Below are 14,551 nucleotides of genomic sequence, written 5' to 3'. Positions count from 1 at the left end.
TGGAGTTTGCATGTGCTCCCTGTGCCTGCATGGGTTTTCTCCATGTACTCCGGTTTCCTCCCACACTCCAAAAGACATGCAGGTAGGTTAATTGGCTTCTGTCCAAAATTGGCCCTAGTGTATGAATGGGGACCTTGGATTGTGGGCTCCTTGAAGGTAGGGACTGATGTGAGTGTGCAATGTACAGGGATAGGGACAATTATAGGCACTCAGGATGGACTGGTGTCTTTATTCAACCTTACTAACCATGTTAGCCCTTGTACACACGGTCGGACATTCTGCCAACCAAATCCGTTGGATTTTGTCTGACGGATTGTGTCCGAAACTGTTGCATACACACGGTCGGACCAAGATGTCGTAAAATCCGATCGTTCAGAACGTGATGACGTTATTTCGTTACGACAGGACTACGTTCAGGCTGCTTCCTCCAGTTAGTTTGGGGTCATGTCCCTGTGTTCTTGATTTTGGTTTCATATTGAAAAAACTGACCCCCTGAACCTTGTTCACCCCCTTGATGTATTTAAAGGTTTCAATCATGTCTCCCCTTCCCCTTCTTTTCTGCAGACTGTACATATTAAGTTCCTGAAGTCGTTCTCGATATGTTTTATCCCCCTGACCTTTCGCCATTGTTGTTGCCTGTCTCTGGACTCGCTCTATCTTATCAATATCTTTCTGTTAGTGTGGTCTCCAGAACTGGATAGAGTATTCTAAATGAGGTCTCACTAAAGATCTATATAGGTGAATCACCTCCTTCCTCCTGCTGGCGAACCCTCTCATGATGCGTCCTAGGATTCTTTTCGCTTTCCCCACCGTCTGTCCACATTGTTCATATCATGTGTTTTTTGCACTTTTTTTTTCCCGCACTCCCTTTGAATTCCGTGTAGCCAAAAACACTACATTCTACAGCAAAAGTAGCTCACGTACCTTTTTGAGCTTCAGGCATTGAGGTACAGGCACCTGAACTCTCAGATGTGAATGGGGACAATTGGCTAAAGATCCCCCACCCATGATACTTTTGATGACTAATACTACTGCACTCATGGTAAATAGTATGTTTTAAAGCAATTTGCCTTACTCATGGCAAACTGGTACAGAAGAAATCCATAGTCTGCCATTACTGAAATTTGAAAACACTTGCTGCCTTGCAGGGGCGGACTGACAACTCATGGGGCCTCTGGGCAATAGGAGATTATGGGGCCCCCAGGCAATCAGAGATTATGGGGCCACACAGTATAAACACACAGAATACAATCACACAGTATACACATACATGTACACACAGTATACGCAGACATGTTTCTATTGGCTGAGAAGGTACTGGAGAGATGGGGCAGCTATAATCTCAGGATTTTTGGACCAAAAGGATGTCGGTAAGGGACATTTCAGAGTAAGATTTAAAAAAAAAACACACAGATTTTTACATACTGTCCCTGGTTTTACTGAGGCTGGCAACCCTGATGGGGCCCCCTAGTGGCCCAGGGCCCTCGGGCAGTGCCCGAGTGGCCAAATGGTCAGTCCGCCCCTGTTGCCTTGCTATTACATTCATCTAAAAGCTTCAATACTTTAAGTGCCTGACCTGGAGCAAGTGTGCAGATCAGAAGTTTTTACTTTCCTCTGACTTTAGTAGCTTCATTTAATTCCTGGTCAGTTACTCCAAGAGAGACCAGAGACAGCCAGGCAACTAGCTTTTTTTTTTTTTTTTTTTTTTGTGTGTGATGACATTGGTAGAAATGTAACTGCCATAGATAGATACTTGAAGACTATTGTCCCCAAAAGGAAAGGGTGCTAAATGGGTACTAAATGGTGCACTAAAAAGAGGAACTACATTTTGGAAGCTGAGCCCAAAAAAGGCAAGAACAAGTCATCAGTATTACCTGTGCTTTAACTTTAACAAGATGCAGATGATCGTAAAAGCATGCTGAAAATTGCAAGCGATTGCTATTTTTTAACTGTACAATTTCCCAGGCATTGCTTGTTGTTACAGTAATATGTGCAAAGGGAATTAGCATATTTTACACAGATGTCACAGGGATTCTACTGTTCATGACTCCATGAGATCGATTACAATGACAAAATCGGAAGTGACTTGTCTATCATGTTAGAAAGTCACACTGTTTGACATTTGCTAGTTTATCATTTGTTTAGTTTTTGTAAGTAAAGTATAGTAATTATTATAAAATTTAATTATTTGATCAGAACTTACAATATATCATTCTTTTTTTTGGCCAAGCTATAGCTGTTACTTTTCAGCCTAGCCCTAGAAACATTAACCACTTCAATACCAGGCACTTTCGCCCCTTCCTGCCCAGGACAATTTTCAGCTTTCAGCGCTGTCGCAATTTCAATGACAATAACGAGGTCATACAACACTGTACCCAAACTAAATTTTTATAATTTTCTTCCCACAAATAGAGCTTTCTTTTGGGGGTATTTGATCCTCAATGGGGTTTTTATTTTTTGCTAAACAAAGTAAAAAAAAAAACAGAATTTTTGTTTTTTTTCTTTGTTTCGGTTATTAAATTCTGTTTTCTCTTTCACTGACGGGCACTGATGAGGCGGCACTGATGGGCACTGATGAGGAGGCACTGATACATAGAATTGATGGGCACTGATGTGCACTGATAAACGGCACTGATGGGCTCTGATAGGCGGCACTGATGAGCACTGATGGGCACTGACAGGTGGCACTGATGGGCACTGACAGGTGGCTGTGATTGGCACTGATAGGTGGTACCGATTGGCACTGACAGGTGACACTGATAGGTGGCACTGACTAGTTACTGACAGGTGTTACTGATGGGCACTGGCACTGTGGTGGGCTCTGATTGGCACTATGGTGGGTACTGATTGGCACTTTATTGGGCACTGGCAGGGAGTTATGATGGGGCACTGACTGGGCACTGATTGCCAGCTTTTAATTACATCTGATGGGGCTGTGCTAATAATCAATGTGCTGATTATCAGCACAGACCCCCATCTGACAGGGAGAGCCGCCGATTGGCTCTCCCTGTCAGCATGACCCAAGAAATACAGTTTACCGGCACTTCCTAGTTCACGCTGTGATCAGCTGTGATTGGTTACAGCTGATCACAAGGTAAGAAGCCTCTGTCAGAGGCTTCTTATCACGATCGGAGATGTGGCATGTCAGACTGACACGCCACACTTGCGATCGCTGCGATGCGTGCCCCCACAGGCAGGCGCAGGCATGTTATCCTGCTGGACGTCATATGACCCCCAGTCAGGATAACAGAACCACTTCCCGGACGTCAATCTGCTATTGACTGGGCGGGAAGTGGTTAACAAAATGTCATAGTCACATCTAATACATCCTAAAGTGGAATGCATTAGACACCTTGCAACATTCAGTGTTGTATATCATTTGTTTTGTTGTGCATTTTCTGTTTTCAAGGCATATTACTTTAAGTTTTCTAACTTGACACTTTCATGTCTTCCTTGGTCTACCAGTACGCTTCCCTTTAACAACCTTCCCATTTGATTTGTACTAATGAAAACTATCATTAACACCTAAACAGAAAAAAAAAACAAGGTTACAGGGGGTTATTGGGTGCCATTCCAATGTAATGTATGAAAACGACTGCCTGAAGAAAACATGCAAAATTTCCACAATCATTGATGATATGGGGTTTTATGTCAGGTAAAAGGTACGAGGGGGGGGGAGATGACACTCATTAAATCTTCAATAAATGCACAAGTTTCTATTGGACACTTTTCTTATTCCATCAATTGAAAGGATGTTTGGTGACAATGACACAATTTTTCAGGATGTAATCTGATGCAGATGTTTGTTTTAGAACTGAAAAGTACAGTACATGGTGATTCCATAATATTTTCCTCAGAATTGAGAGATTTCATATTATTTCCTCTGATTGATCTGCAAACACTGTTTCACCCGACTACAGTTTTCTTTCTTTTTTACTTTTTTTTTTTTAACTTAAAGCCAGTAGGTTGGAATATTAAATTAAATAGTTTTGAGACATGTCTGTGATTACTTTTTTTTTCTACACAACTAAACAATTGAATGAACATTTTCCAAGAATCCTGATTCCATACTTTTTGTAGGGTTGTATATGGGATAGGATATGGAAGAAATTAGGAGGTGATAAAGGCACTGTAATGTTTGTAAGCAATGTCCTCCACTTACAGGCTGTCAGCTCTAACAATCCTCATTCATACTAATGACCTCTCCTGCTGTCCACTGTGACCCAGACCTTCCACTTTCAGCATGCATTCGCCACATGCACAAAAATCTCTTTCTTTTAAATCACTGTAGTTACAACAAGCATTTTATAAGTACTGTCCTGTGTATAATAAATGGGAGCACCATCTGTGTGGTCTGCACTATTTACAGCTGACAGCTTGTGTTTCGTAGGGATGAGCTTCGAGTTCAAGTCGAACTCATGTTCGACTCGAACATTGCCTGTTCGCCTGTTCAGCGAACAGTGAACAATTTGGGCTGTTCGCGGCAAATTCGAAAAGCCGGAACACCCTATACAAGTCTATGGGAGAAATCTAAAGTGCTAATTTTAAAGGGTAATATGCAGGTTACTTTCCTAAAAAGTGTTTGGGGACCCGGGTCCTGCCCCAGGGGACATGGATCAATGCAAAAAAAGTTTTAAAAATGGCCGTTTTTTCAGGAGCAGTGATTTTAATAATGATTAAAGTGAAACAATAAAAGTGTAATATTCCTTTAAATTTCGTAGCTGGGGGTATCTATAGTATGCCTGTGAAGGGGCGCATGTTTCCTGTGCTTAGAACTGTCCCTGCACAAAGTGTCATTTGTGCAGGAAAAAAAGTCTTTTTAAATCACTTGCGGCTATATTGTCGGCTTCCCGTAATACAGAGAACACTCAATGAGTGTTCTCTGTATTAGCCGACAATTCATTCATTCATTGATGAAAAAAAAAGAAAAAAAAAAGCGTGGGGGTTCCCCTAAATTCAATTACCAGACCCTTCAGGTCTGACATGGATATTAAGGGGAACCCCGTGTCAAATTAAAAAAAAAAATTGATGTGGGGGTCCCCCTAAATATCCATACCAGACCCTTCAGGTCTGATATGGATATTAAGGGGAACTCCGCATCAAATAAAAAAAATTGACGTGGGGGTCCCCCTAAAAATCCATACCAGACCCTTTATCCGAGCACGCCGCAGGAAAAGAGGGGGGGACGAGAGAGCGCCCCCCCTCCCTCCTGAACGGTACCAGGCCACATACCCTCAACATTGGGAGGATGCTTTGGGGGTCTGTGACCCCTCAAAGCACCTTGTCCCCATGTTGATGAGGACAAGGGCCTCATCCTCACAACCCTGGCCGGTGGTTGTGAGGGTCTGCGGGTGGGGGGCTTATCAGAATCTGGAAGCCCCCTTTAACAAGGGGACCCCCAGATCCCGGCCCCCCCCCCCTGTTTGAAATGGTAAGGGGGGTACAAAAGTACCCCTACCATTTCACAAAGAAAGTGTAAAAATGGTTAAATAAGACAAACACACTTTTGAAAAATTCCTTTATTAAAAATAAAAAAAATAAAAAAAAGATTCCAGCGGTGCTAATCCACTCTTGCTATCCAGCGATGGATGATCATATCCAGCGACGGGGGATCTCTCAGTCCAGCGCTGTCCATACATCCGTCTTCTGTCTCCACTGCGGAGACACTGCGGAGATCCCAGCGCTGACGTTTCTTATATTAGGAGGGCGGGGCCACCCGTCACCTGACCCCGCCCCCTCTGACGCTGGTGAGGGGAGCCAGGGGTTCCCCAGTGACGTATGGGTGACCCCGCCCCCTCTGATGTAACGGAAACCTGCGTTACATCAGAGGGGGCGGGGTCACCCATATGTCACTGGGGAACCCCTGGCTTCCCTCACCAGCGTCAGAGGGGGTGGGCCAGGTGACGGGTGGCCCCGCCCTTCTAATATAAGAAACGTCAGCGCTGGGATCTCCGCAGTGGAGACAGAAGACGGATGTATGGACAGCGCTGGACTGAGAGATCCCCCGTCGCTGGATATGATCATCAATCGCTGGACCCTGGAGATTCGTCGCTGGATAGCAAGAGTGGATTAGCACCGTTGGAATCTTTTTTTATTTTTTTTTATTTTTAATAAAGGAATTTTTTAAAAGTGTGTTTGTCTTATTTAACCATTTTTACACTTTCTTTGTGAAATGGTAGGGGTACTTTTGTACCCCCTTACCATTTCAAACAGGGGGGGCGGGATCTGGGGGTCCCCTTGTTAAAGGGGGCTTCCAGATTCTGATAAGCCCCCCGCCCGCAGACCCTCACAACCACCGGCCAGGGTTGTGAGGATGAGGCCCTTGTCCTCATCAACATGGGGACAAGGTGCTTTGAGGGGTCACAGACCCCCAAAGCATCCTCCCAATGTTGAGGGTATGTGGCCTGGTACCGTTCAGGAGGGAGGGGGGGGCGCTCTCTCGTCCCCCCGCTTTTTCTGCGGCCTGCCAGGTTGCGTGCTCGGATAAAGGGTCTGGTATGGATTTTTAGGGGGACCCCCACGTCAATTTTTTTTTAATTTGATGCGGGGTTCCCCTTAATATCCATATCAGACCTGAAGGATCTGGTATGGATATTTAGGGGGACCCCCACGTCAATTTTTTTCTTTTTTTTTCATCAATGAATGAATGAATTGTCGGCTAATACAGAGAACACTCACAGAGTGTTCTCTGTATTACGGGGAGCCGACAATATAGCCGCAAGTGATTTTAAAAGACTTTTTGTGCATTTGTGCAGGGACAGTTCTAAGCACGGGAAACATGCGCCCCTTCACAGGCATACTATAGATACCCCCCAGGTACCACATTTAAAGGAATATTACACTTTTATTGTTTCACTTCAATCATTATTAAAATCAGTGCTCCTGAAAAAACTGCCGTTTTTAAAACTTTTTTTTGCATTGATCCATGTCCCCTGGGGCAGGACCCGGGTCCCCAAACACTTTTTAGGACAGTAACTTGCATATTACCCTTTAAAATGAGCACTTTAGATTGTGAACGTTCGAGTCCCATAGACTTTAATAGGGTTATAAAGTTCACACGAAGTTTAGGTCTGTTCGCAGGTTCTGGTGCGAACCGAACAGGGGGGTGTTCGGCTCATCCCTAGTGTTTCTATTTGGACTTCATTATAAGGAAAATGGGCCTCTGTGGTTGCTGAACCTGGATCAAGCATGGAGCAAGTGAAGGAATGGGAATACCAGAACTCTGTATTTTATACTTTAAGTCATTGACTTGAACACATTGAAGACTTTGGATCAGCATTAAAAGGTTCAGAAGGAAATTACAAACATAATAACCTACTAACCTACAAATTCAACCATAGTAACCTACAAATGCAATCATAGTAAACTACAAAAAGGGAAGCTCCACTTGTTCGCACCATCTCCCTCTCCACTGCCACATTTGGCACTTTTTGTGGGGATGGGGTATCAGGTACCTAGTTTTGACAGATACCTGCTCCCACTTCTGGGTAAGATCATTGCTGCGATCTCCGAGTATTTTTGCCCCTTCCTGCTTCACCTCGCTGCCTTCTGGGACACACACAAGTCCAAGAAGACAGCAGGACCTTCAGAAAGTGCGGTGTGACTCGTGCATACACAGTAGGAAACCTTAGTGAAGATGTCGGCGCCTGCACCCAAAGCTGACTGAGGAATTGGCTTAGGGTTCCAACATTACTGGATCCCTGGGCTGGCAAGTGTCATTATATTAAAAGTCAGCATCTACAGTATTTTTTTTGTCCAGCCATGACACTATAAACTGCAGCCCCAACATGTGAGGCCATCATTACCAGGTAAGGCAAATACATGGAATACCATGGAATACCACTACACCAATACCTAGTTAAAAATATTACATTTGAAAGAGTAAAATGCCTTTAAAGCCCCCTTTCCAGCCTGCAGCCCACAACACACTTATAAATTTCTGCACACCTCTAACTAATTGCTGCCATAAAAAAAAAAAAAAATCCTAAAACAAAAAACGAAATGCCCATTTGCTTACCTAAATCCCAAATGTGACACTCCAGTTCCAGGTCTTTTCTGTCTTCTTTTGTGTACAGGAGGCAGAGTCCTCCTTTGGGTGTCCAGAACATGGACTCTTCTGTTGGCTGTCCAGCGGTGCAATACATTTAAGGATCCGAAAGAGGAAAGGAGATATGAGAGAGGTTTTATGTTTTCCACAAAGACAGGCTTTAGGAAAAAAGTTAGGAATGCTATTTTTGTTTTTTGAGGTATCAGTTTTTGAGATCTCAGATTTAGCTTTAGGCTGCATTCACATCTGAGCGTTTTTAGCTTGTAAAATGCTCATCTCAAAAGTTCCAAAACGCCCAAGAAACAAAATCCCATTCATTTAAATGGCCCCTGTTCACATCGCCTGAAGCTCCAAAAAGTACATGAGCTTCTTTTTGAACAGATTACAGGCTGTTTTCTGCTTTTTACATTGGTGACCTTTTGACCTGTGCAAAATCGCGGTAAAATCGTGTGACTTTCCACCTGAAAACGATACGCTCAAGTGTGAATGCAACCTAAATTTTATAAGGCCTACCTGCTGAGTAGTATCTGTAAACATGTCCATGATAGTGTGATTGTACTTTTGGAATTTAGCTTTATGATTCTTTTTTTGAGGGTTGGGGGGGCTTTTAGAAACATTTTATTAAGACAAAAATTTGTGGAAAGTTGTTCACTTTAGAATCCTTACCAAAGATAAGATGCCAAAGGAAGTTCACATCCTCATTCATCATTTGCAAAGGGTTCTTCACAGTAGGATCTGAGAAATTATGAATTTGTGTTCCACATGAGCTGGATCTAGCCAATTATGTTGATTCCTTTAAAAACTCCAGGGAATATCAATTTGCCTTTTGAGGAACAAGAAGAATTTTTCCCTGTGAGAACAAACTGGACCATGCTTATAAGGGTTTTTTGCCTTTCTTTGGATTAGTTGGAGGTTTATAATTTGGAGAATACAATGCGTTCCTATTTTTATTTAATTTTGGCCTTTGACTGAACTCATGGCATCTTTTTTTCAAACGTACTATGTAACCTGGAGTTCAGCTCTAATTTATGGCCTGATATGAACAAGCAAGTCCAACTGTCCATGTAGTAAGAGGAATTTTACTACATGCTGCTATTTTATAGCCTGGCTGCACAACAACTCTGCTTTGTTATGTAATAAGCAGTTTCACTGCTAAAAAAACGGATAAATCAGCTGGTTAACCAGCTGTTTTATGTCGTTGCTCTGTTTCAATTGTTATTTTCCCATTAGCCTGATTTTTAAACATGCCTTTTTATTAGGTGAAAATTGAGACCTTTCTCTTGAAAGCTGTAGTATTCCAGATGTCTACAAGTCACAACCCCATCTCAGGGATTTAAGGCATCTTCTTCTTCTTCATCCTGCTGATTTATAATCAAGAGACAACATGCATGGCGAAACAGAGCTCTGTAATTTGTACATAGTTGTATTTGTGGTGTAAACCATTCTTATGCCCTGTACACATGGTCAGACTTTCCGACGACAAAATCTGTCAGATTTTTTCCCATGGATTTTGGCCCAAACTTGTCTTGCATACACACGGTCGCACAAAGTTGTCGGAAAATCCGATCGTTCAGAACGAGGTGACGTAAACCACGTACGACGGGACTATAAAGAGGCCAATAGCTTTCGTCTCGTAATTTATTCTGAGCATGTGTGGCACTTTGTGCGTCGGAATTGTCTACGCATGATCGGAATTTAAACAATCGATTTTGTTGTCGGAGAATTTTAGATCCAGATCTCAAACTTTGTGTGTCGGAAATTCTGACGGAAAAAGTCAGATGGAGCCCACACACGATCGGAATTTCCGACAACACAGCCCGATCGCACATTTTCTTTCGGAAAGTCCGAATGTGTGTACAGGGCATTACAAGCAGTTAACTGGGGGTAACCACTCAGTAAAAATTGTATTGTGTATGATAATGTAGGCATAGCTTCAGTAGCTTCTCACTAGTGTATTATTACTTGTATTTAGAATAAAAAAGCAAGGTGGTCTTGTGCTTGGAATTATTGCTCAACTCTTTAGGATTCAGAGCTTAGTTATACCAGGGGCTTGATAGGATGTGTACACTATCTCCCAATTTGTGTTGGATTTCTCCCTCAGTTGCAAAACAATCTCTTATGTTAGGTACTCCTATAGCCAAAATTAGGACTTTCTGTGTTATAAGGAATTTTGAATATGGTTATTCATGCCAAAATAGTACCATAGACAACCTGCACTTTGTTTTATGCTTTATGTTGAATGCTGCCTGAGAAAGATGGGTGCCTCCACACCGAAACCTTGGGGGAGAATTACTAAAACTGGTGCAGCTATGCATCGTATCCAATCAGCTTCTAATTTCATCTTGTTCAATTAGGATTTGACCATAAAACCTAGAAGCTGATTGGGTACTATGCACAGCTGCACCCAATTCTGTGTGCACCAGTTTTATTAAATCTCTCTCTCCCTTTTCACCTTGTGGAGCAGGCAATAGTAAATATGTCCTGAAGAAAAGACCCACTGCAAGAAACCTACTGGTGTCTATGGCCCTCTGCTTGATTTTTGTGGGCACAAATTCCACAGTATACATCCTCTTTAATGGACTTTAGCTTACTCTGACCCTTGTGTGCGTGTTGTTGTAGGGGCAGTACAGTATGTCCCACAGGGCAGGGAAAAATATACTGAATCCAGTTATCCTGTATTAGCAAGTGAAATATGTTCATGGTATATTAAGAAATACATTTTTCTATTTTAATTTAAGAGGGAAATTAAAATAGTTTAAAATGAATTGTCCTTCAGAGGATGATGGTAATCTCTCTTTAGGAGTTTCCAGATGTGGCCTGCCTTCTCTATGATTGGTGGGTTTTCCTGGTAAAGACAGAGGTAGGTAGTGCAGAGATGTTTGTTATTAGGAAACAAGAGTCCATAAAACCTAAAAAGCATTGACCACATTGGACTGTTTTTGCATTGGGTATAGGAGGCTTTCCACCAGCGGAGGCCCAGAGATAGATGAGTGATCTGCTGATTTAATGGAAAAGACAATGACAAACCCATGTCCCAGTGCTGTTCTGTAACAAGATAAGCTGAAGAGGAACTAGTAAAGGAGTAATGATACAAAGGCCTAGTAAAGTCCTATTCATGTGTAGAATTAGGCACATTAAATAGGAAGGCCGCTCCCCCAAAGTTCCCAAAGTTAGTTTGCAAATAAAAAAGCTAATCATAGAATAATTTATTTTTAAATAACTGATAATATTACTAACAAAATATTACTTTTTTAACATCTTAAAGTTACAAAATGTGAGTCATATCATTTATTTAAAAATCAATCGTTCCGTGTTTGTGCAGTGTGTGGGGCGCCAGACTAATGGGTTTCTATTAGGTCCGCAATTTTTTTACAAGTATGTGATTAGAGGCTGAGACACTAATTGGCTTGTTTTAGGTTGTCCTCGGGGCACAGAGCACTGCGCCCCTAACCCGAATTTAGTGAATCACTTCCAGTTTCCAGCTTCTTGTCCTGGCCAATCAGGAGGCTGAAGATTTGGAACCCGGAAAGAAGTCTGGGTTAACATGGAAGCTGCCAGGTATCAGGTGAGCCATGACTGTTGGAGGGCTCTGCTTTGTAAGTCTTACGGAGTACTCTGGTGAGTGCGGACCTGCAGGAGTTCGTTTGCGCCCCCCCCCCCCCCCCAAGCACCATCCACCACTACTCAAGAGCTTGTGAGAACCATTTAGAGCTTCAGCATTAAGTGTTCATGGAGAAGCATCCAGAAAATGATTCTCTACCATAGCATAGTTGTCACATGAGAAGGCTTTCTTTCTGTTTTAGGACAATTACCTCCTTTACATGATAATTACAGACAGATACAAATATACAACTTTTAAATGCGATTGCTAGTGCTTAAAAAAAAAGGTGAAAGTTAAAAATTTAAAAATTACATATTCAGTATAAGCTAAATTGTTTTTCTGCTAGCTTTCCTTTTAAAAAAATACTTTCTGTGGAGCCTTTAGTTTCTGGGACTGAATAAAGGAAAGTCTTGTGTGTAACACTTCTTCCATTACATATAGTAGATGCTTTACATAAAATGTACAATTAAACTAAATGCAGAAATAGAATAATGAATTGAACAAGATTTAAAAATGTAAATTGGATTCTAACATACCTTGGTTCCAGAGGCGTAGCTTGAAGCTTGTGGGCCCGACGCAAAAGGTGACTCAGGTCCCCCCCTCTACCACCCGCCGCTTCCACTGCATTCTTGCCCCATCACCCTGTGTATGTGAAACAGGAAACTCAGAGGGCCCAGGCAGGCCTGGATGGGCCCCTCTCTGGCTGGCCTGGGCCCTCTAAATTTAATGAATTACCTATGCAGCGTAATGCAGCATGCGTGTAAAACAGAGTTAGGCAACCTTTGAGAAGTGGAGATCCACTTGAACAACATGAAAGAGATCAAAGATTACTGGGGTTCTGTGTCCTAAATTAACTAGCAAGACCTAACTAAATACGGTATTTAGGAAAACTTAGAACAATATAATTAAACAAATTAAAAAATATAAACTTACATTATTTTAAAAGTCAGTCACAGTCAGTAGAACAGTGGATGGTGCCAGCAAGGCAGTGGATGGTGTCAGTAGAGCAGAGGTTGGTGTTAGTCATAGTTACATAGTAGGTAAGGTTGAATAAAGACAATAGTCCATCCAGTTCAACCTGTGTAGGTGCACAGGTGTCAATGTCTATACTTATTTCCCATATCCCTGTATGTTGTGTTCTTTAGGAGTCTCTTAAAAGTATCCATATTCCACGCTGGCACCACAATTGTGGAAGAGAGTTCCACATTCTTATTGCCCTGACAGTGAAAAACTCCCTGCACAGTTTCAAGTTAAACTGCTTCTCCTCCAACCTCATTGTGCGGCCTTGTGTCCTCTTAAACTACTTTCGACTGAATATTTTCTTTCCAATGTTGGGATCACCATTGAGGTATTTGTACATTGCTATTATATCTCCTCTCAAGCGTAGTTTTTCCAGTGAGAATACATTTAGTGCTTGCAGTCATTCCTCGCAATTGAGGTCTTCCTGTCCCCCTTATTAGTTTTGTTGCCCTTCTTTGGACTCTTTCCAGTGCCAGCACATCCCTTCTACGGACTGGTGACCAGAACTGGACACAGTACTTTTTTATTATTGTTTACAATTTTACTTTTTATAATTTTTTTATAATTATTTTTTAGCAGCCCTGTTGGGGCTTTGGAGAAATATCAGGGGTCTAAAGAGATAGAGAAAGGGACTGAGGACAGAAATTCCCCAGTCCCTTTCTTTACAGCCTCAGCTGCACTGGACAGTGAATCAAAAGCAAAAAAATCTTGATGTACATAATTATATAGTCCAACCTATGTGTGTAATTATATGTCAGTATTACCTTGTATATCCCTGTATCTTGTGTTCGATCAGGTGCTTATCTAATAGTTTCTTGAAACCATTAATGCCCCACGCTGAGACCCCCTGCCTGTGGAAGGGAATTCCACATCCTTGCTGGTCTTACAGTAAAGAACCCTCTATGTAGTTTAACATTAAACCACTTTTCTTCTAATTTTAATGAGTGGCCACGTGTCTTGTTAAACTCCCTTCTGCAAAAAGTTTTATCCCTATTGTGGGGTCACCAGTATGGTATTTGGTAAATTGAAATCATATCCTCTCTCAAGTGTCTCTTCTCCAGAGAGAATAGGTTCAGCGCTCTCAACCTTTCCTCATAACTAATATCCTCCAGACCCTTTATTAGCTTTGTCGCCCTTCTTTGTACTCGCTCCATTTCCAATACATCCTTCCTGAGGACTGGTGCCCAGAACTGGACAGCATACTCTAGGTGCGGCTGCCCATTAATTTGTTCAGGTCTTTTTGCAAGGTTTCCAAATCCTGCGGAGAAGTTATACCCTTGATGGAAGGTAAGACCAACTATATGCATACAGTGGTGTGAAAAAGTGTTTGCCCCCTTCCTCATTTCCTGTTCCTTTGCATGTTTGTCACACTTAAGTGTTTCGGAACATCAAACCAATTTAAACAATAGTCAAGGACAACACAAGTAAACACAAAATGCAATTTGTAAATGAAGGTGTTTATTATTAAAGGTGAAAAAAAATCCAAACCATCATGGCCCTGTGTGAAAAAGTGATTGCCCCCCTTGTTAAAACATACTATAACTGTGGTTGTCCACACCTGAGTTCAATTTCTCTAGCCACACCCAGGCCTGATTATTGCCACACCTGTTCACAATCAAGGCATCACTTAAATAGGAGCTGTTTGACACAGTAAGGCCCACCAGAAGATCCTTAAAAGCTACACATCATGCCGAGACCCAAAGAAATTCAGGAACAATTGAGAAAGAAAGTAATTGAGATCTATCAGTCTGGAAAGGGTTATAAAGCCATTTCCAAAGCTTTGGGAATCCAGCGAACCACAGTGAGAGCCATTATCCACAAATGGTGAAGACATGGAACAGTGGTGAACCTTCCCAGGAGTGGCCGGCCGCCCAAAATTACCC

The 14,551-nt window shown here is 42.1% G+C and overlaps 1 protein-coding gene across 3 annotated transcripts in view; it reads left to right on the top strand.

Annotated features, from left to right (window-relative positions):
• PLAC9 (placenta associated 9) overlaps positions 1–14,551 on the top strand; it is a 60,903-nt gene that overhangs the window by 843 nt on the left and 45,509 nt on the right. Inside the window, exon 1 of one of the 3 annotated variants that reach the window (XM_077453958.1) lies at positions 28–82. The exons of the other annotated variants lie outside the window; for them this stretch is intronic. Coding sequence (XP_077310084.1) covers positions 43–82 — 40 coding nt within the window. The 5' untranslated portion in view covers positions 28–42. Of the gene's footprint in view, positions 1–27; positions 83–14,551 lie in introns of those variants that run through there. 3 annotated transcript variants of the gene reach the window in all.

The sequence above is a fragment of the Lithobates pipiens genome, unplaced genomic scaffold, assembly GCF_037356315.1.
Source record: "Lithobates pipiens isolate NorthernLeopardFrog02 unplaced genomic scaffold, aLitPip1_a1.2 Scaffold_25, whole genome shotgun sequence".
Classification (NCBI taxonomy): Eukaryota; Metazoa; Chordata; class Amphibia; order Anura; family Ranidae; genus Lithobates; species Lithobates pipiens.
The sequence above is the reverse complement of the archived record's forward strand: the minus strand, read 5'-3'. Positions and strand labels throughout refer to the sequence as shown.